Below are 25351 nucleotides of genomic sequence, written 5' to 3' on the forward strand. Positions count from 1 at the left end.
AGAGGGCAGTCTGGGGAGAAGCGATACGTGGATGTGGAATGCCCAGTGAGTGGGGCTGAGGGAGTGGGAGTGTGACGCAGCACAGGTGCAGGTGGGGAGCCAGGCAGAGGCCAGCACGCCCCAGGTCCACCTGGGCCTGAAGGGGAGCCTTCCGAGGCTCCCTTCGCAGGAGCAGGGATGGAGCAGAGCTGCTCCTTTGCAGTGGGCCTGCTGCCCCCAGGGAAGAGCATGTTTGTCCTGGCGTGCTCAGAGAGGGCCTGGGCTGGGTCCCTGCCAAGGGGGCTGGCACTAGTTCGGCATTCCTGCAGATTGGACACAATGATTCTAACCCAAATCCCACATACTTGATTTAATCGCTTGGGGCTTTAGGGGAGGCGGGAGAGAGGGGAAGATCGAGGAGTGAGTTTCAGGCCTAATATGGACAAAAACAGATTCTGCCTTCTCTTTATATCTGTGACGTGTGGCCAGCAGGTTTGAAGACTGAAATAGCCCCATCTGCATTTGCTTAGCAGCCTGCATGAGGGGCCAGCACCTGCTGCTCTCATCCCTCCCCACCAGGCCTTGCCAGGCACTCCAGGCATCTGAGCCCGAGTCAGCCACAGAGCCCTGCCAGCCCCCGGCTGGAGCAGTAGACTCCTGTGGACGTACCTCAGCCTTCACTGGGAGGTCCAGATGTGGGGAGCTCTCGGTGCACATCTCCTCCCACTGCCTTTTAAATCCCTTACTTTCTTTGTTCTCCTCTACTCTGCAGCATATCTCTATCCTGGGGCTTTGAGCCCTTTTCTTTTTCTTCCTGTCGGAAAGCAGCACGCCTCAGAGGTAAAACAGCAAATCAGAGGCCAAAACAGACTCCTGGTTCCTGGATCATGACTTTTAGGTACATGATCTTGGGCAGTAGCTTAATATGTTCAACTCAGTTTACTCATCTATGAAGTGGGGGTGATCGTGCTTATCTCACAGGTTTGCCTCAGTAATGTAGCAAGCCTGGGACACAGATATGGTAAAACAATTTTAAATTGTAAATTATTGGTTTGAGAGAGAGAGAGACAGAGGGAGATAGGAAAAGGGAGAGAGAGAGAGAGAGAGAGAGAGAGAAACATCGATTTGTTGTTGCACTTACTCACGCATTCATTGGTTGATTCCTGTATGTGCCCTGACCGGGGATCAAACCCACAATCTTTGAGTATCAGTGTGACACTTGAACTCACATAGCTACCTGGCCAGGGCTGGTAAACTTTTAGTAAACAATAGCTTGCTTCCCTTCTCTATTACTGTTTAGCCTTCTTATAATAGGAACAGGTCAAGGAAAGGAGAAAAGAGCAACTGAGAAAAGGAATGTTTTTCAGAATGCCCCCTGATGGGGGGCAGAAGACTGAATGGCTTGCTGCTAAGAATGTACACAAGTTCCTCTCAGTACTGTTGCATTCTTGGGGGTCCCAGACTAATGGATGTAAATCCACAAATCATACTATAGCTTCTGCCAAACTGCTTTGTTCTTTGTGCCCATCACTGTCCTCCTGGGAGCAGGGTAAGCCTGTGGAGAGCTTTGCAGGAACCTGGCACCTTGGGCTGGAAGGCCCACCAGAGGTTGCTGAAGCCTGCCCGCCAAGAGCAGCAGCCTCTCCTTTGGGGCCTGGTTGAATGAAGGTTTAGAAGAGGGAGTCTTCCTTCTTCCCCTAGAAGAGTAGTCCTTAGTTCTCAGCTCCCAAGGAAGAGGAGCCAGATATAATAATCATGGATTCTCTGTGTCTGTGTCTCTCTCCTCCTCTTCCTCCTCATCCCCACCCAGCCGAGTGGGAAAGGGCCGCGGTTGCCAGAGGTATACTGTGTCATCAGCCGCCTTGGCTGCTTCGGCTTGTTTTCCAAGGTAAGAGGGCTCTGGCTTCCTTCCTTCCCCCTCCCCCGAGCTGACAGCTCCCATAGGAGCATCTGCAGCCAGCTTAGATGGGAAAACCACCTGTGTGTGTGAGTGAGAGGGCGAGAGAACGAGAGAATGCAAGAGCAAGTGCAAGCGAGCTCTCTGGCTCCCTCCCGATTCCCAAGCCTGGGTCCTCACCCAGCCAGCTGGCATCGCCCCAGCTCCTGCACCAGCCATGTCTGCTAATGCCATAGCCCATCTTGGGCCATGGGCAGAGACAGGTTTCTTGGGGATAGAGACCACCTTAGGGAAGCAAGGGCTCAGGGACCCGACTTTCAAGTGGTATTTCCTTTGCCCAGCTACTCAGCTCTTGGCATTGGAGGCAAGGACTGGTTAGGGGGGCAGAGCGGTCACTGAGAGCCAAGGGAGAGGAGAAGGGAGGGTGGGAAGCCCCTGGAAGAATAGCCCCTAGTCTCCCAACTGTTGACTTAAGCTGGTCAGATGCCAAGCTGCCCTCTCTCTGCCCAGAGGAGGGAAGGGCAGCGCCCTGACACTCTTCCTCTTTGGGCTGCTGATGGTGGGCACAGGTCCTAGACGAGGTGGAGCGAAGGCGTGGGATCTCCGCTGCATTGGTTTATCCCTTCATGAGAAGTCTCATGGAGTCGCCCTTCCCTGCTCCAGGGAAGACCATCAAAGTGAAGACATTCCTGCCAGGCGCTGGCAACGAGGTAGGGATTTCTGCTGCCTCTGCTCTCAGACTAGGGACTGGGGCTGGAGCCTGGCCTGCTGAGCCAAGGGTGCAGTCTGCGGGGGGTGCAGAGCATGGCCCCATCCGTGCTCGCCGTGTTTGTGCACCTCATCCATGTGGACTGAAAAGGGGAGTGACAGAGCTGCCGGCTCTCTGCCCAGCTCTCTGCACACTGCTTGCCCTCTTCTTCATTCACCACACGGTCACTGTGTGTGCTCTCACAGTCTGGGGTCATGCCAGACCTTGGGGCATAGTCCTGAAGTCAAAGAGGGGCCTAGCTCTGTCCTTGTGGAGTCTGTAGTCTAGTGGGAGAGACTGATACTAGATAAATACTTCTACATGTAAATAGATAATTCCTAAGTGTGTTAAGTGCCAACTGAAAGCCCAGGAGTGAGAGTTTGTAACGAGGGATCTGTTTTAGATTAGGGGGCCAGGGAAAGCCTCCTTCGTGGAAGTGATATTTTACTAGGGCCCTAAGGTGAGTAGAGTCAACTAATTGAAGGGGGAGGAGGGAGACTGAAGGAGAAGGGTATGATGGGAGAAGGTTATTCCAGGTAGAGGGAACAGCACATGCAAAGGTAAAAGTTGGGGAAATGTGTGTGCTTGTCAAGGAATGGGAAAAAGGACAAGGTGGTTGAAAGGGTGGTGAGCAGGGGTGGAGCGGCCGAATCAGTGTGCATGTGAGGCCAGGGTAAGGATTTTCGATTTTCTCTGAAGAGGGGTTATAAGATCTGAGATAAGTGTTTTAAAATCTCACCCTGGCTATTGTGCAGATAAGGGACTGGAGTGCAAGGAGGGATACTAGCTAGGATACCCTTGCAGTAGTGTAGGCAAGGGATGGTAGTCGCTTGGATTAAGCTGTGGTAGAAAAGATGAGAAGTAGTTGGATTTGAGATGCATTTTAGAATTAGGATCAAGAGCACTTCCTGTTTGATTGGAAATAGGGAATTAGTTTAGGGAGATTTTAAAGCTGACTCCCAGCTTTCTGGCTTGAGCAGCAGGGTAAGCTGATGGAGCCCCTGATGGAGGGACAGGTTTTGAGGAGGTCAGGTTCGATTTTGTGCATGTTATATTTAAGATGCCTGAGACACCCAAGAGAAGATGTTTGGTGACAGAGTGTAATAGGGAAGAGAGCCCAGGCCTCAGTCCTCCTTAGTCCTGAGGGACTCCAGCATTTAGAGGTCCTGCAGCGGGAGTAGCAGCCAGAGGATGGAGAAGATAGGAGGAGTACCAGGAAAGGGTGGGGCTGGGAAGCCAAGGGCTGCAGAGGGGCCATCTCAAGAAGGAAGGAGTGATCAGATGCCACCAAGAGGTCAGGAGAGTGGATTTCAGAAGAGTGGGAGTGGGGCCCCGGAAGCCTGAGTTCTATGAGTTGACAGAGAATGGATGGAGGGTGAGAAAATGGAAACAGCCTCTGTAGACATTTCTTCAAGAGGCTTGGTTGTGGAAAGAAGTAGGGAAGGGGAGAGTGACTGAAAGGGAATGTGGGCTGGGGAGAGCTTGTGAAGATGGTTGTTTGGATTCTGGTGGGAATGCCCCCACCCAGGAAGAAGCAGGAGGGAGGGGGTAGTCCCCTGTCCTGAAGGAGGAGGCCTTGGAGGTGGGGGATCCAGGGAGGGGCTGGCTTCCATTAGGAGAGAAGGGCACATCTTTGTGTAATGCCAGGGAAGGGCCATGGCTTGTAGAGTTTGGATTTCTTCTGATGGCTTCTCTTTTCTCAAAATAGAAAAGGTCATCCTCTGAGAATGAGAGGTGGGTGCTGGGTTCTAGGACAGGGAAGAAGAAATAAGTTAGTTGCTGCAGAGAATGGGAAAGGGACTCATTAGAGAAATACTGGGTTTGCTGGGCGTGGCAAATACCAGTTAAGGCCTTTCTCTTAGCCTCTTTTCGCCCACCCTGGCTTAGAGGAACTTGAGGCTTCATGAGTGGTCTGGGGGTGGGACAGCTGGCTCCACCCTGAGACCCCAGCAGCATGCCTGGGAGTTGTTCGGGGTGTGGCCCTGGACCCCTCACCGTCCTCATTTCTCGTCATGCAGACTTGAGTTGCTTACTGGCCCTGAACTAGGCTGCTTTTTGCCCAGAAGACACTTCCCTTCTTCTCTCCTTGGGCAGTCCGAGTTAAGCACCTCACGCTGAGCTGCTGCCCTGCTGCACATGAGGTTGGCCCTTCTCTCAAAGCCCTCTCAGCCCCTCTGCAGATGTTAATCACACATTTTCTCTGTCCTGACACCAGTCTCCTGGGCTGTGATGAGGCTCTTTCAGCCCTGGCGGACCGTGACCTCCTGAGGGCAGGGGTGAATGAGAAGAGGCCTGGGTCACAGAGCTAGCTGTCTGGGTGAATTCTCACTCCCTGGAGGGCACCCAGCCCCTCAGGTGGTAGGAATGCGGGGCTGTGAGCTTCAGAGCAGAGCCTCTTGGACGACATGAAGGCTCTCAGGAGGCAGGGAGGGGGCGCTTCACTATGACTCCTCCTGGCAAAGGCAGGACGGGTGCAAAGGTCCCTGGCATAACGTGAACGGGACTCCTTCAGCCGGAGTATGCTGAGTGTTTCAGGTGCGCCTGTAGCAGAGCCCCTGGGTTCTGTTGCTTTGGGTTTTAATGCCTGCCTCTAATAAGAACTGTGACCCCAGTGCGAGTCTTATGAAAAGGGAAGGAGCTATTTATTCAAAAGTTATACAGGTTTAGAATAATGGCAGAATTCTGCCATTAAATCTCACTCCCTTTAGAAACAAACCAAAAAAAAACCACCCACAAACACACAGTCCTGCCCCCCTTGCCAAACGAGGCCAATTAGAGGTGCCGTCTCTCAGGAAAAGAAATAGAAGTCTGTAGCTTAGCTGGGCAGATTCCCGTCTGTGTCCCGGCTTCTTCCAGGCATCTGTGCTCAGCTAGCTAGGCCCCTGGTTTTAATCCCAAACTGTATCGTCATGGTGGGCCAGGGAATCCTTCTGCACTCTTTCAAACCTTGTGGCCAAGAACCCACACTGCTGCCACGTGGCCAAGAAGTTCCTCCTTCTCCAGCCACCTGGTCAAGAGAGCAAGGCTACCCCTTGCCTGGGTTTAAATCCTGTCCTGGATCTTCCTGTCTAATCCCATTTCCGACTCCTCCAACACTGGGTTACACCTGCCAGTAGTCTGGTTTCTTCTGCCTTTCTTGGCTGCTATTGTTAGTCCAGGGAAGCTTGGTCCCTGGACACAGAGCTAACTACCTTCCTGCTCTTGCTTGTGCAGCAAGGCCCTCCAGCTACATTGCATGGTGGGTTAGAGTCAGGCCCATCTCCTTGGCTCTGAGCAGGCACAGCCACTTAACGTTACTAAAACACTGGCCAAGTTCTTCAGATACGCAAAGTAACTCTCAATGGCCCTGCTCCACTTCCCTCATCCCCCAAGCCATAGCTATGGGGGTTTTCTCCATTTGGGGAGAACTGTAGCTCAGCCCCCTGTCACATACCCCGCACCAGGTCTTCTGGGAGTTCAGCACCCTGTGGGAGAGTCGCAGTACAGACTATTAGGGTGACTTTGCTGCTTCTCTGGGGCTCAGAGGGGTGAATAATGAGCTAAGAGTTAGAACTTCACTTGCTTAGACCTTGAGGCCCAGATGAGATGATGTGGGGTAAAAGCTCCTGAAGAAAGCTCTGCTACCACAGGATACCACGGGGCAATAAGAGGGAATTTGTTTTTCACCCCGGTTCCTAGGAGGCCTGCCTTTCCATGCTGGGCATGTTTGCTGAGGGGCCCAGGGTACGATGGGGCAGTCCCCTGACAGCGCTTTGGTGTGGTCTGAGGCCAGCAGCTCCCCCTGCCCACATTGCTGGGGTCAATTGCTATCCTCCACCCTCATAGCTCTCGGTGCCATGGCACTGACCTTGGGAGTGGCCTTGCAACCCCTTTGGAGGAAAGATTGCTAGGTCTGGCCCTGATAAAGAAAGTCCTGCTTCCTGGCAAGGCTGTACAACAGCCATCCCTTCCCTTGTGTTTTCCTGGTCCCTGGCACAGGGATTAGATAGGCCGATAGGGAGAGAGGCCAGGATGGCAGGAAAGGGACGGGGCATGGCAACAAGGACACTGCTTTGCCTTTCCAGAGATGGATGAGAAGAGAGTCCTGGGTGCAGAGATGTTGCTCTTCCTCTGGCCTCAGGAGCAGCCATCAGTTGTGGAGTCTGCTCCGCCCCGGGGACAAGATGTTTGCTTGGGGAGGTGGGCAAGAGCGTGGGGAGGACCCTACAGATCAAACTGTGCTGTTCCCACATTCTCCATATCTGTGAGAGCACTCAGCTCTCCACCCCCCTTTCCTGAGAGCCTGATGGGTGGCCCTCAGCCCCTTCCTGCTGGTGCCTCCCCACACTCACGGAGCCAGCCCTCTGGCCTGTAGGTTGGGTATCTGACGGGGAGCAGAGCTGCAGTGTGAGGGGAGGAAGAGACGGGGCCTTGTTGCGTAGTGGGGTAGATTAGTGACCCTGGAAAAGAGAAGGTGGGGAGGGAAACCAGCACCCTGTCGTGTTGTGGAGGACCTGGGAGTGGCACCCACCTGGCCTGCCTTAACCCACTTTCTCCATCGCTGTCCTGCAGGTGTTGGAGCTGCGGCGGCCCATGGATTCCCGGCTGGAGCATGTTGACTTTGAGTGCCTTTTTACCTGCCTCAGTGTGCGCCAGCTGATCCGAATCTTTGCCTCGCTGCTGCTGGAGCGCCGGGTCATTTTTGTGGCAGATAAGCTCAGGTAGGACCCAGTAGGGCAAGGGGGAAGGCACATCCATTACTTCATCCAATGTGTATTTTCGAGCCCTGGTGTGTGCCAGCCCCTGTGCGTGAGTGAGTGTGTGTGGTGGGTAAAGGCCACAGGGAGAGGGACAGGCCAGCAAACGCGGGAAGAGAGGAGGCTGAGGGGACAGTGTTTGGGAGCACACAAGACAGCAGGATCAAGAGCCAATGGAGGACTTGACCTGAGGAAGAGGAGGGACACTTCTGTAACAGCCAAGGTTGTGCAGGTGCAAATGGGGCGTTGGGAAAAGTAGGTTTACAGTTGTGAATATGTGAGACACAGAGTTTATTCTTGTATTAGTGTTTATTCGTTATTGTAGCATTTTTCATATGAACAACTGTAAACCTACCTTTGCCCCCCCCCCCATATATTTATATGGAGAAAAGTAAGAAGGTAAGGGGATTTCTGGCTCATGTCTGCATTTCCGCTGGAGGGGAGGCAAGGCCGTCTCTGCGAGATGCCAAGTTGAGGAGAGCGGCGAGCCCCGGCAGCGTTGCTGTGAGGAAGGGGCCAGGGCACTGCCTAGGGGTATGGTCGCTATGAGGAGCGCTGGGCCCTCCACCAAGGGGCCAGTCGAGGGTGTCACCTGGAGAAGGCAGTAGATTGCAGTGACCCGGGCAGGCACTTGGGGATTTGTGGAAAAGGATGAGGTGAGCACTGAGCATGGGGCGCAGGGGGAGCACTTGCGGGACCGTTGGCCTCAGTCACACTAGGAAAAGGAACAAGACGGTGTGCGGACCGGAGGTGTCAGGGAGGCAGGGAGGCTGGTTTAGGAGGAATGAGAAAAGAGCTGGAGGGAGCCCAAGTCTGGGTTTGAAGTGTTGGCATTTATGGTTTTAGAGGAGTTCCGGGTGCCAAGATCTGGTTGTGGCCATCGGAGGGGTGGCAGGAGTGTCACTGGACTTGAGGTGTTCCAGAAGAAGCCAAGCTCTTCTAGGCAGTCGACGTTTAAAAAAACAAACAAAAAGAGTGTCTGATCTGCTCCGGCTGCTGTAGTGCAATACTGCAGAGTAGGTAGCTTATGAACAACAGAAACGTATTCCTCACAGTCCTGGAGACTGGAGGGCCGAGGTCCAGGACCAGCATGGTCGCATTCTGGTGAAGGCCCGCTTCCTGGGTCACGGCCGGCGCTGCCTCACTGTGCCCTCATACGGTGGAAGGGGCTTGGGAGCTCTGTGGGGGCTCTGTGTAAGAACACTAATCCCATTTATGAGGGCTCCATTCTCATGACCTAAGCGCCTTCCAAAGCCCCACCCCCTAATGTCACATTGGGGTTAGGATTTTAACATGTGAATTTGGGTGGACACATTCAGACCGTAGCAGAGTATGCGTGGGGGGTGGGACAGGCAGGGAGAGCATGAGATCTTGGCAACACTTTGTCTTATGTTTTTGTTAAAGAACCCACTTCAGGAAGCAGTAGTTTCTCTAAGGTGGTAGAATTCATTCATTCGGGTATTGGTTAAGCTACCTGCTACCTGCCATGTGCCATACCATAGGCCAGGTGCTGATATGAGGGGCAGAAAGGAAAACTCCCCTGTCTGGTTTGCTCCCCACTAAGCCCAGGATTCCTGAGGTATTTCTGTCTGTGTGTGTGAGGGGGTGGTGAGGGGAGCAGGGGCAATGGACTCCCACGTGCCACTGGGGCAGGAACCCAGGCCCCACCTCAGCCCAGGAGAAGGACAAAGGACGAAAAACCAAAGCTGTAACTTTTCCAGAAAATTCCAGGTTTAGATGAAAACTTCCCCTCATTTCCCATCACAGCCTCAGTGTCTCTCTATTCCACAGCCCTGACTATTTTGTGGACCCATCAGGCCCTTGCGAAGGGGCCAAGCCAGCAGCTGGAACTGGCCCCACCCGCCCTACCACCTCTCTGCCCTCCATGTTCATTGTCCACCAGCAAACCCCCAAGCTGCCCAGCTGGGAGGCTCTGGTCTGGCCAGACCTTGGTGCCCCTAACAGAGCTTGGACCCTGAGGCTTCTTTGCCTGAAGGTTCCATTTCTCACTGGGGCAGTCTCCTCTTAGCCACCCCCACCCAGCCTTAGCCCAATTCCAGTAGGGCTATGAATACAGCTATTGTTTCTTGTGGCTGCAGCTGCCTCTGAGCACATTCCAGGACAGGACTGGTCTGGGAGGAAAATGCCCCAGGGTTCTGTTCTTGGCCTGGCTTGGTGTTCAAGTTCTATCATTCTTGCATCTTAGAAAAGATGTCCTCCTGTTCCAGGCCTGCCTCTGACCAGAGATGGACAGGGTAGGGAACGCAGGGGTGGCCCACAGGCTGGACAGCGAGCAGGGCTCAGTAAGTGCGGCCAGCTCATGTTCCGTGGCTCACATTTTAGGGTTTCCACAAGTCCTCTGTTCCCCTGACTTGGCTGTGATGTCCGTGGTGTGTGTGTGTGTGTGTGTGTGTGTGTGTGTACACGCTCATGCCCAGGCTCTGCGGTGATCGGACCTAGGGGTGCATATAGCCTTCTGCCTCCCAAGGCCCATTGGAGGAGATGGTGCAGAACAGTGTGTCCCCAGGCCCTGAGTCAACCTTTTCCAGACCTTTTTAAATGGCTCTTCTTGGGGTGTGGGGAGCTGCTGTCCCCAGGGGAAGGACGTTAGGGCCGGGACACCTGTGTTGCTGCCTGAGGTGCAGCAGCATTATAGGTGTCCATAGGGCGGTGTGGCAGCCAAGCAAGGCTCCAGCTGACAAAACGCTCATGAACATCCAGAGATCCTTCTAGAAGAGAGGATTTGTTTCTTTCGTGGATTAGAACCAGGTCCTCTGACTGGTGTGGCATTCATTAGTTGTGAGAGGGCGAGAGTCCCTACTTGGAGCTGATCACATAGAGACCAGGCTTTTATGGCTAATACGTGGGGCCAACAGAAGTGGAGGACAAGGTGGGAAAGTCAAGCTTGAAAGTGATCTTGACTGTTGGCTTCTGTCCCCTCGTCAGTGATATGGTCCCCAGGGGAGGGCCTTTGACTCTGCTTCTGACAGATGGACAGTTCATCCAGGCGTGTCTCCTGTGTTCATTGGTGCCCTTCATCAGCCCTCAACACACCTGGGGAGTGTGCAGTGGTTTTTGTACCTTCTGGCTAGTATCCTAGAGATTTTCCTCTGGATCTTGTTGGTCATTTGGCTCAGATGGCCAGCCCTGTAGTGCACCTGGGTATAGAGGCCTGGAGCCCCTCGGTCACGACAAGGATGACTCCCCTGATACCTGTGGCCTTTTTTGGAGCCTGAGAAGAAAGACGGTAAAAATGGTGCCAGCCCCCTCACCTTATCTAGTGGTCCTCGGACTACTTTTTCCAATCCAGGGGAGGAAGGGATGGATAGAGGACAGAGCGGGAGAAGTGACGCTGGGCTGGGGGACAGGAAGTCTGAGTGTGTTGCAGTTCTGTCACTTATGACCAAACTGACCCTGGGGATTGGTGGCCTCAGCTGTAAATGTGGAATCGATGAGATGACCTCTCTAGGGCCTTCCAGCTCTTACACTCCATGAATTTGTGATCCACTCTTCTTCCTTTTACCGTCATACTCCCTGGCCTGAGCAGATACTCCTGCACTAGTCAGGCCTGCCTGTGCATTTGGGTGGCCCTTTGGGGGGTGAGGGTATGTGAGTCCTTTGTGTGTTCAGGCATTGCTACATACCCTCCTGGCTGTTTCTAGATAGTCACCAAAGAGGGTAGTACCAATGTCCTTGGGGCCCTAACTGGTGGGAACGTGGGGGCTTCACTGGCCTGCAGGGTCTGAGCCCCATTAGCTTTTATTTTTGTAGCACTGGGAGGTTTAACGTAAAAGGGTGTTCTGAGCCCCTGCAGGCTGTAACCCCCCTTCCTCGAAGGTGCTGGGCCCGGGTTCAGGCACTTTGTCTCTTTGTCTACCAGCACCCTGTCCAGCTGCTCCCATGCGGTGGTGGCCTTGCTCTACCCCTTCTCCTGGCAGCACACTTTCATTCCTGTCCTCCCGGCCTCCATGATTGACATCGTCTGCTGTCCCACCCCTTTCCTGGTTGGCCTGCTCTCCAGCTCCCTTCCGAAACTGAAGGAATTGCCTGTGGAGGAGGTGAGCCACCTCTGGAACCAGCTGGGGGCGGGATGAAGAAGGAAGGGACAGAAGGAACAGAAACCCCCAGGAGGGAAGGGTAGAGGGGGAGGGGAGGGGAGAAAAGCACTGGGATCTTCTCATTTGTGACCCCTGGGCCTCTCTGCCCAGCTCTTATCCTTTCCCCCTGGGCGGGCTGCCCAGCTGGAGTTATTCCTGTTACCTGACCCTGGGAATCTGGGGGCTGGAGGCCTGGGGAGGGCATTGCAGGGATTCCTATCCTGAGTCACTGTTGCTAATGACTCTTTGTCTCAGGCACTGATGGTGAACCTGGGATCTGACCGATTCATCCGACAGGTAAGAGTGGACACCATAGAATGTGACCTGCCCGGGGTGCAGACTCCAGAGCAGCCAACGGTCACACACACTGCTCAACCTCCACAGCCTGCTTATTGAGCTCTCCGGGTTCCCTATTCACCGAATAGACAAGGGTGGGAGAAGCTGATCTGGAAAATCTGGACCTCAGCAGGATCTGCCTTTCTGGTTGGCATCATCGGCTTCTAGAAGGCAATGTGGGAGTGCAAAGAACAGGCCTGGGAGTCTAAAGACTTGGCCTCTGGGCTCTGCCATCTTTGAGCCACAGGATCTTGGCCAGGCCTCTGAGCTGCTTCTCTGAGCCAGAGTTCTCACCTCTGAACCAGGCATGGCGATAGCGCGGGCCTTGAAACGTTGCTGGGGGTTGATGACACGGGATGCATAGGATGCCATGGAACGTAGAGGTTTGCAACTGTTGTTGTCAACCCCAGAGAGCCTTTGTTAGTCATGGAAACCCTGTGGGCTCTCTACAAAGAGCACAGCCCAATGCCATACCCTCTGGGAGTGTACAGTCTGTTACATGGCCTTGACAGAGCTACGACTCCTGGGTACAAGGCGTCAAGGTGTGGACACTGAACCAGAATGTAGAGACAGGAATGACAGCCTAACCTCATACCTGACACAGGCTGGGCCACAACCGCCCCCACCCCAAGCCAACTGCGCTTCCCACCTGGAGTGGAAGATGGAGGAACTGGGGAGACTTCAGGGTGCCAGGGTAGGAGCCCTTAGCTGGTCCTGTGAATGCCACTCATTCTACCATTTTTTACCTGTGTGACCTTGGATAAATTTCTTAACCTCTCTGTGCCTCAACTTCTCCTCTTAGAATGAGGTTGATAAATAGTGTCAGGGTTTTTGGGAGAATTACATGTGATTGTATATCTAAGCTCATAGTAAGTGCTCAGTCAGTGTTGCCTATGATTGCATTTTCCTTCTCCTGCAGATGGATGATGAGGACACATTGTTACCTAGGAAGTTACAGGCGGCTCTGGAGCAGGCTCTGGAGAGGAAGAATGAACTGATCTCCCAGGACTCTGACAGCGACTCCGATGACGGTGAGTCCCGCTTGCTGAGGCATGCAGCTCTGGCCCCGGGCTCCCTCTGCGCTGGGTCTGGGCCTCCGGGGGCTGGGACCCTGTTTCTGTGCACCAGACCCTTCTGGCTAATGAGGTTCCAATTGCAGCACCTTGGTCTCACTCAAGCTTGGAATTCTCTCGCCCCACCACCAGTGTGGTTCAGGGAGCTATGGCTTGACTAGGTTGGAGAGGAGCATTGTGGTATTTTATCAGAGGGAGCTCAGGAACATAACAAAATTGGGGCTGCTTCTCAGGCGGCCCAGGCTACAAAGCTACCCTCTTCCCCCTAATTCTTCTCTACCTCAAGAGGCTTGGGAAGGAAAACCCAAAGACATGGTACAGCTATAAAGACTCTTCCTGCTGACAGGAAACTAGTTATTCCTCCTTCTCAGGACTTGCCTCGAGCCATTGAAGGAGATAGAGGGAACTTTCTCTTCCTGTGAAGCCAGGAAAACCACCGTGCGCCAGGGTGTGGGGAAGGGGGTCCTCTGGCCTCTGATTTCCACTCTCATTCATCTAGCAAGTGCTTCCCAGCTTCCATGTTCAGAGCACAGTTTCCAGCCTCCCAGCTTGTGGGCAAGTTATAAGCTCAGGAGCACAGGAGATAGTTTCAAGAACAGATAAATGGCCCTGGTTTGTGTGGCTCAGTGGAGAGAGCACTAGACTGCGAACCAAGGGGTTGCTGGTTCAATTCCCAGTCAGGGCGTAAGCCTGGGTTGCAGGCCAGGTCCCTGGTGTGGGGGGGGCGGGGGCATGTGAAAGCCAACCATACATTGTTGTTTCTCTCCCTCTCTTTCTCTTTCTTTTCCCCTCTCTAAAAATAATTTAATTTAATTTAATTTAATTTAAACAAAAAAAGAACAGACAAGTGGTTCTGGCTAGGAATTTTACTGGGGAGGGAGAGACAACACCAGCTGGAGGTGGAGGTTGGAGGTTGGAGATGGCAGGCTCTTGACCTGAACCTCAAATATTTTCTTTTCTCTTCCAGAATGTAATACCCTCAATGGGCTGGTGTCAGAGGTGTTTATCCGGTTCTTTGTGGAGACTGTTGGGCACTACTCCCTCTTCCTGACCCAGAGTGAGAAGGGGGAGAGAGCCTTTCAGCGAGAAGCCTTCCGCAAATCTGTGGCATCCAAAAGCATCCGCCGTTTTCTCGAGGTTTTTATGGAGTCTCAGATGTTTGCTGGCTTCATCCAAGACAGGGAGCTAAGAAAGTGTCGGGCAAAGGGTAAGGTTAGAAGAGCTTGGGGTTGGGGGCAGTGGATCTTCTTCTCCAGCTTTTCTGCCACCAGCAGGGCTGCATAACTAGGCACTGTGATGGAAGCTATTGGGTAATGGCCAGGACTGGGCCTCCCAACATCCCTTTTCTTCTGCTAGAAACTTCCAAGGGAGTTCTCTTGGAAGGAGATGCCCAGGATATGCCCACACAAGGCTGTGCACAGGCTGCAGCCACGTGGCTAGAGAGTGGGGCTCATGTCCTCCAAGAGTGGCATGCTGTTGGTTGCCCAGCCCCTCCTCAAACACCCTTCTTATTCAGAGAAAAAGACTCCATAGAGCAATTTAGGGGGAGGGTGGTCTGAGAATCCAAGCTTGGGCAGGCCCTTGAAGAGAGTTGAGCTAGCTCTCTGTCTAGGTTGGTGGCAGAATGCATTCAGAGCAGAAGATCATCTTATCTCTAGTTCTTTCATCAGCTCTGCTCACTCTAGGGCTTTTTTACCTCATCAGGATTTTTCTGTCTAAAATCAGGGTTCTTCTGTCCACTAATACTTCCCATTAGTCTGGAAACCTTTTTGAAACAACCTCGTAGGGTGGTCTCAAAGGAACTAGAGAGCTGTCTACTCAGGGGCAGCTTAGAAACAAGGAGTAGCATCTTCACCATATGCAGCTCAGGGATGTGCACCTAGGAGCAAGGTATTGAGGGCCTCTCTGGTCTACGAGCCGTGAACGCCAGTGAGATGTCATTAATGATGGTGTTGATGGGCCAGTCTGAATTCTAAGATGCTCCCATAAATTATAATTGCAGACCTTTGGTTTCCCCCATTTTGGGATCTCTGCCCCATGGTCCCCCTTCAGTAGGCCTCCTCTTCCCTTCTTCCAGTGACTGTTCCATTCCCTGCGCCTGTTTCTCCTCTTCCCCAGGCCTCTTTGAGCAGCGAGTAGAGCAGTATTTAGAGGAACTCCCAGACACGGAGCAGAGTGGAATGAATAAGTTTCTCCGAGGTTTGGGTGAGTAGTCCTGTCACTGGTGAAATAGATGTTCACCAACAAGGGAGGGGGCAGGGGGATCTGAACCCTAATCTGCTCCAAACTAGTGCCAATGGGTATTTATAGTGGGGCTACAGACAGAACAGGAAGAGATCCCTTGGTGAAGACAAGGTTCCCAGCCCAGGGCTCCAAGGGCATTTAGCACAGTACTTCCCAAACTGCAGAACCAAGAGACACCACAGATCCTTGCCTGAGTCAGGTCTTCTGGGTGCACTGCTTCCTGAGTGAGCAGGAGGGCCACTAGGACCAGAGAACTTTCCTCTAGGCTATGAGGGGTGCACAAAACTAGCAGTGCCGGAGTGCCCATCTCTGAAAACCTCCACTCTCTTCGAAGAGCTCAGCTAGTTAAGATCATAGAATGTCTCACTTTAAAGGGAAATCGAGACCAAAGAAGTTTAATGCTTGCCATGAGCCAAACTGGTTAATACCAGTGCCCTCACTGGAGCTCCAGAGTGTTTTCCCTACAATGGGGCAGATCTCTCATAGCTCTAATCCAGTCTTTCTAATCCTTTCTCTCCAACTGGGAGGGTTAGGGCTGTTAGAAGAGATGATACCGAAATATTCTCACTCTTGCCCTTTCTGGCCCACAGGCAACAAAATGAAGTTCCTCCACAAGAAGAATTAAGCCCCTTTCCCAGTAACAGAGTCCAGTGCCTTGAAGAGTCTGGAGCCTGGGGAGGGGGCCCAGCCTGGGACCCTCTGGGCTGCTGTGGCTGCTCTGCCCCCACAGACCCACCCTCCAGGCCTGGCCACCTCTGCCTTCATGAGATCCCAGATATTGTTTGTAAATAATCTGCTGTAAGCTTTCTTATCTCTTTTTGTAACAAGCAAAGAGAATCTGGTAAATATTTGTATATTCCCAAGGGGCCGGGTGCTTTCCTGCCCTGCCCGAGCATGGATGAAGTTTTGCTGGGTGCTGGTGACTGGCCAATTATGTGCAGCTGACTGTCTCAGCCAAACCACTGATCTTCCCTCATGGCTCCTGGCCTGCCTGCCGGAGGCCCCTGCTGCCAGTCTCGGGCCGTGGAGAGCAGATGCTATCTTGTTATGTACAGGGGGACTATTTTTAAAATTTTTTTTCTAGAGTTTCTATTTTTTCCTAGTTGTCCCCCTCCCCTAACCCTCTGTTTTTGAAGGGCAAAGGTCAGTCAATCCCCATTTGCAGCATGATACCAGGCTCTTGGGCCAGGCCTTCCTTGTGCCTCCCACCTTGGTGATGGTCAGTGAGTTGTGGGAAGCCCACCCCCAGCTCTGCCAGTGCTCTCCAGGCCCGGCTCCCAGTCGTGGCAGCCATGATGCGGTACAGGGCATCCCTCCTTCCCACCATCTACGGGTGTTCTCAATAAACAGTGTACAGTTGTTTGGGCCCAGACCCCCATGTGTTCCTTGGCTTCATTGTCTAGAACTTTCTCTCCTGGGGGATGGGCTGAGGTAGGCCCGTCAGGGCTGAAACGCCATCGTGCAGGGAATTGAGTACTTGATTAAGAGTTCAGCTTCAGAAACTGGGTTGTGGTCTGAGCTGTATGACTAGTCTTTTGGTTAGAAAACACCTAATCCTTCTCGTTCGGCTTCAGTCATCACCAACTGTTCATTCAGACTGTGTGGCAGTTCCCAGTGATGACAAATTCTTTCTCCTTGCCCTTTGGCGCCGCTAGTAGGTGAATCTTAACATTTTCCTATTCAGTATGGAGCCCTTAAGACATCAATCACTGAGTGTCCTGACAACGGTGGAGTGAAGCCCAGCTGCAGCCAACCCAGGGCTTGCTGATAGGTCTGCTGAGAGCCTAGAGCTTTTTCGTGTCACTCTGAATAGTTATTTGTGTTGAAACCCTAGGATTGAATTCAGAAAGTTCTACTACCTTCCATGGAGCAAGGAGAGAGAAAAGGGTGGGGAATGTGGGTGGCTTAGGCTTTCTTTTCACCCAAGGCCTTCACAGAGCACAGACCTTGAAAATTTCAAGAAGAGGTATGAAGTTGGAACTAATGATGCCCCTTAGTGTTGGGTTTGGGTCTGGCAGGGTTTGAACCATGAAGTTTTCCTACCCTTCCACCCTCGCCTACTTAAGCAGGAGACAGTCCCATCCTTAGCTCCCTTTCCTCCTTCTCTACATCTCCACTGAGGCCTGTGCAGGTCCCGTCCTGAGGTTGCTGTCTGCCTCATAAAGCAAAGTAGAGGGTTGTCTTCTCCTTTGAAAAGCCTCCTGCATAGTTGACCTTGACATCCTCTAGGAAGGAATAGAAGGACAGGGGTTGAGGCCTCAGGAGTCTGGGTTTTTAGTTGAGGTAGGGAGAGAAGACAGTGGTTACACCCAGAAAGTCCAAAGTGGGGTGCAGTTACCTCCAGAATGTGTCACTGTTAATGCAGCATGGGCTTTTTGACAATCATAGAAGTGGATTCCTTAATAATAAAGTAATAATAGTTTCCAAAAGGTGCTATTTTTTTCTCCTTTCTCTCCCTCTCTTTTTTAATGTGGCTTCAAAGAATCATTAAGGTGTGATCAGGTCACAAGATATATAGGTGCAAATTTTTTTTTTTTTTTTTGGAAAATTAGAAATGTTTATGTATCTTTAAAATCTTAAAGACCTAAGATTAATCCTAGGGATTTCTTCCTCCTTCTGTGGCCACAGCTCTCATCCCAATCCGGAAAGCCGATACCGGCACATAGTGGTTTAGAGTGGGCTGCGAGGGCCCATACAGGGACTGCCATGGGTACTGAAGTCTTACAGGGATGGCAGAGGTGGGTATGTCCAGGAGGCCTGGTTTGGGATTGACAAAAAGTGCTCAGGGCTTCTTTCTACACTCTGCTTTCACATGACTTCTGGACCCCTAAACAGATGGCGAGTCAGATCCAGCACTCGCCTTTTCTGTAGGAAATACCATAATTCCTCCCCTTTACTGTCCTGAAATGAAATTCATAGGTAATATAACCTACCTAAACATGTCTTAACTATAAAAGGGGAGAAATAAAGTATTTTATAAAATAACCTGTATTTAAATAAGTAAATGCTGGGGTACAATGACTATAAAATACAGTGGAGTCTGATGTTTACACCTGTACACAGTCACTGGGTCTGCAACAGCTGCACATACAGGCAGATAAAAGTGTTGTATTAGAGACTCAGATTCGACTGAGTAGGTGTTACCATCTGCAAGAGTTTTATGAAATGAACAATTTGGGGTAATATCCTGAACAAAACACAGTGTGAGCTTCTCCTGACTTAGACAGTATTTGGAATCCTGGGAAACTGAGAAGTATGTGAAAACTGACTTAAAAAAACCCCACAAAACTTATCGAGTATGTGTAAATGAGTTAAGATTCTAAGGTAGGTTTTCCTTTTTGTTAAGAATCAAGCCAGTCATTGCAGGAGCACTAGTAATCCTGGTTGCTTCCCCTCTGTGGCTACGGACTTCCCCCTCCCTGCCCACGATGGCAGCGCCTCCTTGAAGAAAAAGTAGTCTGTAACAGTGCCCTCCTGACAGCCCTGAAGCAATTGCTCTGCGGGGAGGCGATGCTGTGCCCTCCACCAGAAGTCCGAGTGCCTGTGGGATGTCAGCCCTCCTGGATTCTGGAGTTAAGGAAGACCCTGGGTTTTCTCCTGTAATCAGTCTGGGAACTTTTTTAAAGCAACCCAGGCTGCCCTATTATATCCTTCTAAATGCTCTTTTCAGTAAGTAACCATGTGCGGGTAAACTGTAGTGTCAGAATGACAAGTCTGGGTTTTAAAAGGCAGTGTTTTGAAGGAGTGCCCTTGGAAAGCATTATTGCGCCAGCTGTTGTTCACACTGGATGATGGTCGGTGCAATTGGTACCCTGAGAAAATCATTAGTTGCAATCACAGTTCAGTTCAAGTTTTGTTAAATATAGTTCACATGCGGATTTGAAGCCTACTTTGTATCCCAAATTACATTTCTAACGATACGTAAACAGAGTTAAAAAAAAAAAAAAGTAGGAATAAAAGTAAGACAAATTGGGAGGTAAAATAGAGCCACGAGTGAAACATAACACTTTAACCTATATTCTCACTAGGGATGGTACATAATAGTAGTTTCTAGAGCCATACAGTATTGTGTTATGCGTTCCAAAGCATCTTAAGTTTACAGAAGTAGTGTGGGTGTAAATACAAAGATCATGAAAACTCTAGAACGAAAATACTACTTCTCAGCACTGGCAAGTTAATGGCAATTTTAAAAAATTACTGTTTATCCGTTTACATTACCTTTAATATGAAAGTAATGTGCATTTCTCCCTCACCGGAGATCACTTATTTTATGCAGGTTGTTGTTTTTCGCCCAAGGTACCATGAACATAGTTGGCGCTCATAGTTATCTTTTTGACACCTGGAACACTTAATTCTGTCAGGTTTGGAAGTCTCCACCCTGCAATGCACGCAAAGACCACGCCTGTTAAGCGCGGCTGAAACGGGATTTGAAGTGTGCAAGGGTGGTGAAGATTTCCACTCTAAAGGCGGTCCACGCCGTCCTGGGACTGGACCCGAATTAAATCTCCCGCCTGCCGCCTGCCGGGTTAAAGCACGTACGCTTTGCGACCCACGCAGGCTGGCCCCTCCCTCTACCTCTACCGGAAGTGGCTGAGCCAAGGGAAGCAGCCGGCGGCGACCGGGCTTCCGGTCATGCGGCGGCACTCAAAGCGAGCCGGAACCAGAGTACCGCTTCGTAAGAGGCTTTTCAGGTCTGTGGTCCATCTTGTTAGGGAGCTGTAAAAGTCGAGCGGTAGGCCAATGAAGGTAGCCGCGTTAGCCCGGGGCTCCGCGGGGTTCTGGCCGCCAGAACCCCGCAGCTTCCAGCCTTCTGGTGTATGTGGGCACCACGCCTCCTCTCCCCCCTCCTGCCGGTGCGTGGCAGGTTGGTTTCTGCCCCAAAAGCTGACTGCCCTGGGGCTAACCATCGAATAGCAATACATTTGAATTAAAAATTTAAATAAGACCTAGCTCATTTTGCCATACATGTGGCAGACACTAACCATAAATTGGGTTATAGCTGCAGCTCCAGGACTTACATGAGGCCAGTAACAATATCCGCACCAATTCTAGCTTATAGAAAATGTAGCCGTCAACCTAATGTGCTAGGCTAAGTACCATTTTTCACAATGACTTTCAGATACATGAGCAAAAGGTTGAAGGCTATGGAGTCAGAGCATCTGACAAAGCCCCGATGCCAGTATGTGGGAAGACGTCATTAACCCTGTGTATACTCAGTGGGGAGTAGGAACTTGTGCCTACAGGACATGTTGACACCCAACAGAAACCTAAAACCAAAATCTGCCTGCCTTTGGTTCCCACTGTAGTCTGCGTCCTTCACTTACTTGGGTGCCTTTCAGTAACCCAGCTTCCTTTGGCATTACTGCTTGAAGAGGAATCAAAGAAACTGCACCTCTGTACAGGATTGGGCTGAGTATTACTCCATCCTGTTTGTTGGACAGTTACCAAAGGTGCCAATAATCAATTCCTAGGATTGACACTTACCACTAAGGGACTAGTGATCATCCTCCTTCCCCTAAAGCTCACCATTCTAGGCCTAACCATTTTGTGGTCAGCCCCACAAGTAGATAACGAAATTCTGCCCATTTTGTCTTCTGAATCCTTTTCTTGGTCCTGGCCTCCATTCTTCCATGTATCCCAGTCCCTGAACTAGAGCCTCTCCAGGCACATCTCCCGGATAACAGGTCACTTAGCCTCATCTTTACAAATTGGCTTCCTAAATGCATGTTTGTTCTTCCCTCTGCTTGGACCACTTTCCCATTAAGTGATTCACACCAAAGTTAAGAGACTTCTTGTTTGCTCCCATAATGAACTTATATAATGGTTACTTAAGAGTCAAAAAGACTTAGTGAATGCTTTCCATTTTACTTAACCCCTATGTTCTTCAAGTAGGTGACTCCACCTAAATTTTAAAGGTAAGAAAATTGGACTAACAGACCAAGACTGAAGTCACACAGCTGTTAGGCTTGGATCTAAATTGGACTCTCAGACACTGCATTTCTATACGTTCAGTGTCAGTTAAGGACTCAAACCTTAAATCAGGTCTTGTAATTCCTTATCTACTGACCACTTGTTTCAGATCCATGGCCTTAGCTTCCATGTTTAAGTCCTCAGGAAGACACTAAAGGAAAACCCATCACTTCACCTTTCTTCAGCACCACCATGAAGATGCAAATCCAAACAACTGTTATTGGTTTGTTCAACTGAATAATAAAGCCTTACTGACATCTCTTAACTCCCCATTATTTAAGTCAATTAAGTCTCCCCCGACCCCATGCTTACTAACACCTGGGATCCATGAGGTTCCTATCTGCACACAAGCACTGGTCATCAGTTTTTTGCAGGATACCCATGTCTCTGCTAGATACACTAAAGACTAGAAGACAAATTGGTAGCATTTCATGATATAATTCTTTGAACATTAAGTCAAACCTCCTATATACAGGGACACTTACACCTGGACACCGGCTTTCTATAATCCAAACCATTCTGATATGTAAAAGCCCCGGAGTGTGTAAGATTCAGATTGCTAGGGCACAACTCAAGATTTTGGTTATGACTAGAACCGTTAAAAGTCCAAGATGAGGGAGCCAGGTGGAAAAACCTTAGGTTCAGGAATTACACCCCAAACCACCACCTCAATCGTATTACTCTGTCCCCTCTTTAGGACATGACACATCAAATCCCTATAAATACCATGCCCCCATCAGAACTGAGTCAGCCCCTGTGAGCCCCCTGAAACAGTTAAGGGCACACTCTTCCACTCATTGTAAATTCAGAGTACACAATGCAAACAGGCCTTTCAACTATTTCATATTTATCCACACACACCACCAACAGCTATCATTTTCACTTTATAAATGCAAAGTTCAAGTCAGGTAACAGACCAAGGCCTCTGGGTGTTGGTGATCTCTCTTGCACACTTTCTTTCTCAGGGAATTGGCAGAGGAGCCCAGGTCCTCATACCTTTAACTCCTAGAACCTGTAGGTTTCTAACACACAGGTCGAGGTGCCAAAGAAGTTACACTCAGACCAGAAGGCAAAAGCACTTGTGAGCATTTAATGAATTCCCCTCTGTGTGGCTTCAAGCTACCAGCACACAAGCCCCACCAACACTCTTAATCTTCTCCTCAGCTCTTCTGCTGAAGAATTTGGCTTTCACAATGACAGGCTGCTTTGGGAGCTTTCCCTTCCCCAGAACTTTGTAGTAGCCCTAGAAGAAGAGAGGAACGGGTTATAGCACATCATGGCAGGTACCAACTCCCTAGTAGGGATGAGGAAAGATGCTGGACAACCCACTCCATCAGGCAGCTGGGGAGGGCATGTTTCTGATCTGGGCACTAACCGGGGGCACTGACTGCCCCCGTCAGTGAATCAAGACCAGCAAATTCTCTCCGAGAACTGTAGCACACCAGGACAACAGCTGTCAGGATGTGACTCTAGTCTCGGGCAAAACACAAACCCCCTTTCTCACTCAATTACCATCTAAGAAGCAAAAAAGGAAAACCACATTCCCAGCAATACTCGAAGAAGCCGTGACCATCAGAATTGCTCAGAGGTTGGTAAACAGGCTGGGAAGGGGACTCTGATACTTTAATGAAAGTCCCCTCAGGGTTTAGACTACTTCTGTATCCATAGGAGGATAAGACTAATACAAGGACTAGAACTCCCGATGATATTTAATAAAAAAAGAGCTTGGGTGTATTTTGGGGGGACGGAGAGGAAGGTCCTCTTTGGGTAATGTAGGGCCTTAAATATCAAACGTTATTATTTTATTCTGTTGAACACACAGGGTCAACACCTGTGCCTAATGTGTAAAACAGACCAGAACCAACTGAGCTAAGATATTACCAACAGCTCAGGTGAGAAATGCAAACCTGTACAAACCAGGGCAATAATAACAAGAATGACATCACTGACTGGAAAACATTCAAGTAAAAATGAAGTACCCAAAAGGTTGAAAGAGTGGGAGGGATTACTCTTCAATATTTCACTGATCACAACCGAACTAGAATTCAATTTTGGTCAATGAATTACCTCTGGAAATTTTACCAAAAGGTAGAACGTCTGTGAGGGAACTGGGTACAGACTTCAGGTGGTAGATTAAGTCGATTGCAGTACTCAAGAGTTTTGAGGAGAGGTAACGAGCCATATAAAGGCAAAAATATTCCTTCACTCACCGATCGCACCACATCAATGATGGGAGCGGCTCCCGTCTTGTTTTTGGCAGCGTTTACCCGTGTCTGCTCACTGACCAAGGTCCACAGTTTATCCAGGTTGACAGTGGGGCAGAAGCTCTGGTTCCTCTTTAAGTGGTAGTGCCTCATACCAACTTTCCCAAAGTACCCTGGGTGACTGGGAAGAGAAGGCAACCACGTTCATAAGCTCACTCCAATTAAGACGCTACACTTACCACCTTTATAGCCCATTTCCCCAAGTACAGTATAAATTGTTAACTGGTGTAGAGCCGTGACACAACATGCTCTGCTCCATTCATTTGTTCAACGAATGAAATCTTTATAAAAAGCCCACCAAAGACTTGCAGGAGGAAAAGAGTATCCTTATTTCATGCAACCAGGTTAAGTCACTGAATAATAGAGATCTTCTCAACAAATAATTAAAACCCCATCCCCTAATGTGTGAACCCAAGTGAACCTACAGCTGTAGAGGCCAATCTGACGCATGTCACTAACCTGGTGACTGACCATGCCACGGGGGGCGAGTCAGTGAATAAGGTCAGCAGTTGTTCTTCGAGGACTCTAGCACACTAAGGCAATAGCTGATACCCAAGCGTGACTCTAGCCTCGATGACAAAATTTCTCATTTCACATCAGGTGTTAACTTGGTAAACGCCCCGAATAGGTTTATGGTGGTAAGAGGCTTGCTTCCCATTCAGAATGTTCAGAGCCAGCTCCCCCCATGCCCCCAAACTCCAAAACTGCGTCAGCTAAACACAGTCCAAGAAGCACTCACTATTTGTCGAAGTTGATCCTGTGATGATGCAAGCCACCAGCATTACCTCGGCCTCCCGGGTGCTTCCTGTGCTTGCCTGCAGGATTGATTACAAAGCTACATGGCTAACCGCCTTCGCCCGCCCAAAACTTCTCCCGAAAGCATTTACCCATGTCTCTGCCTTTGCTTATGCTATTCCCAGTCTACAATTGCTCTTTCAGCACTGCTATTCCTTCAAGCCCCGCTCAAAACCTATCTCTGCAGTACTATCACAGTACTGCATGTACTCTATGCCTTCAAGCAATACTGTGCCCCGCTCAATTTTCTTCCCAACTGATATGATATTCTCTGTATCTGGAGCACTAGAGAATTCTCAAAGAAAAAAAAGGTCAGACTCAATCCGACACGACTGCACAAAGCTCTTACTAACCCACTTCTAAGCTATCTACCTTCGACTAGCTAAGCACCAGGCTGGGAGAGCCCAAGGCCGACCAGTATGGAAAGCCGACACTTACCGATGCGGCCGTGGCCGTGGCTCACGTGGCCCCTAAGTTTCCGGGTCTTCCTCAGTCTGGATGGCTGTGTGGAAAAAGATGCTTGGTGATAAGGCCTAGAAAAGGTGGGGCAGGGGGCGAAGGATTGTAAGGGGAACGTAGGACTGAAGATCAAGGATCTATCTTCCTTGTGGGTCATTCAGTATGTGAGTTAACATACAGGCCCGGGGTCGTGCGGCCTCATCCCGGAGCCGCTCGGACGCCCGGGGCCGCGTGTCTCAGAGATCCGAATCCCGGGGCGAACACGCGGCCCAGACATCCGGGAGCAAGTCGGCTCCCTCCCCTGCTGCCCAGCATGCGCGACCTGGAAGGCCGGGCTAAGAACAAGGGTAGGTGGCTGGGGTGCACAGCGAGTAGAGATCCCGGCCTGCGATTACAGTGAAAGGAAAGCACGAAAAGAATAACCTACCATTTTGGTGGCCGAGACGCAAAAGAAAAACTTACGCGAGGTCTCGCGAGTTATGCGCCGTGGGGGGCGGGGCAAACACCTCACTTCCGGCCGGGGAGGCCGGGTCTAGACGGCGTTGGGGATTTCGCGTGGCTGCGGGTCGCGTCGCTTCTTTTTGCTGCGGTTTGTAGCCGCCGTCCCTAGGCTGTCTTGATGGCTATGGCGGCCAAGAGCTGTTCTCTGGCCAACCTGTCGTGTGCACAGCCTCGGAGGCTGAGAGTTGTGGAAACAGGGCGCTGTGGGCCGGGCCCTTCTCTTGACGCCATGTCCTAGGTACCCTCCCAGGC

General features: G+C 50.8%; 2 protein-coding genes and 2 non-coding genes across 13 annotated transcripts in view; 1 reads left to right on the plus strand and 3 right to left on the minus strand.

Moving 5' to 3' along the window:
- Nucleotides 1–16482, plus strand: part of DENND2B (DENN domain containing 2B) — a 159211-nt gene extending 142729 nt beyond the window's left edge. For all 10 annotated transcript variants that reach the window (XM_024558948.4, XM_053924504.1, XM_053924505.2 and 7 more), the window contains 9 exons: nt 1790–1867; nt 2446–2586; nt 7176–7324; nt 11241–11418; nt 11713–11754; nt 12713–12824; nt 13834–14073; nt 14985–15071; nt 15701–16482. In XM_024558948.4, the coding sequence (XP_024414716.2) occupies nt 1790–1867; nt 2446–2586; nt 7176–7324; nt 11241–11418; nt 11713–11754; nt 12713–12824; nt 13834–14073; nt 14985–15071; nt 15701–15735 (1062 nt within the window). In that variant the 3' untranslated portion in view covers nt 15736–16482. The remainder of the gene's footprint in view (nt 1–1789; nt 1868–2445; nt 2587–7175; nt 7325–11240; nt 11419–11712; nt 11755–12712; nt 12825–13833; nt 14074–14984; nt 15072–15700) is intronic.
- A 5661-nt stretch (nt 16483–22143) lies between these two features.
- On the minus strand, nt 22144–25109 carry RPL27A (ribosomal protein L27a). Its single transcript, XM_024558947.4, has 5 exons — nt 25026–25109; nt 24578–24641; nt 24084–24159; nt 23291–23465; nt 22144–22323 (listed from the first exon to the last, which is right to left on the minus strand). Exons 1-5 carry the CDS (start codon nt 25026–25028, stop codon nt 22195–22197), a joined length of 447 nt encoding a protein of 148 aa, XP_024414715.1. The 5' UTR covers nt 25029–25109; the 3' UTR covers nt 22144–22194.
- On the minus strand, nt 22431–22560 carry LOC112303511 (small nucleolar RNA SNORA3/SNORA45 family). The gene has a single exon (XR_002974657.1). It is a non-coding gene; the product is annotated as a small nucleolar RNA SNORA3/SNORA45 family (small nucleolar RNA).
- On the minus strand, nt 23791–23919 carry LOC112303512 (small nucleolar RNA SNORA3/SNORA45 family). The gene has a single exon (XR_002974658.2). It is a non-coding gene; the product is annotated as a small nucleolar RNA SNORA3/SNORA45 family (small nucleolar RNA).
- Nucleotides 25110–25351: the final 242 nt, after the last annotated feature.

Source organism: Desmodus rotundus, chromosome 5 (assembly GCF_022682495.2).
Source record: "Desmodus rotundus isolate HL8 chromosome 5, HLdesRot8A.1, whole genome shotgun sequence".
NCBI classification, from domain to species: domain Eukaryota; kingdom Metazoa; phylum Chordata; class Mammalia; order Chiroptera; family Phyllostomidae; genus Desmodus; species Desmodus rotundus.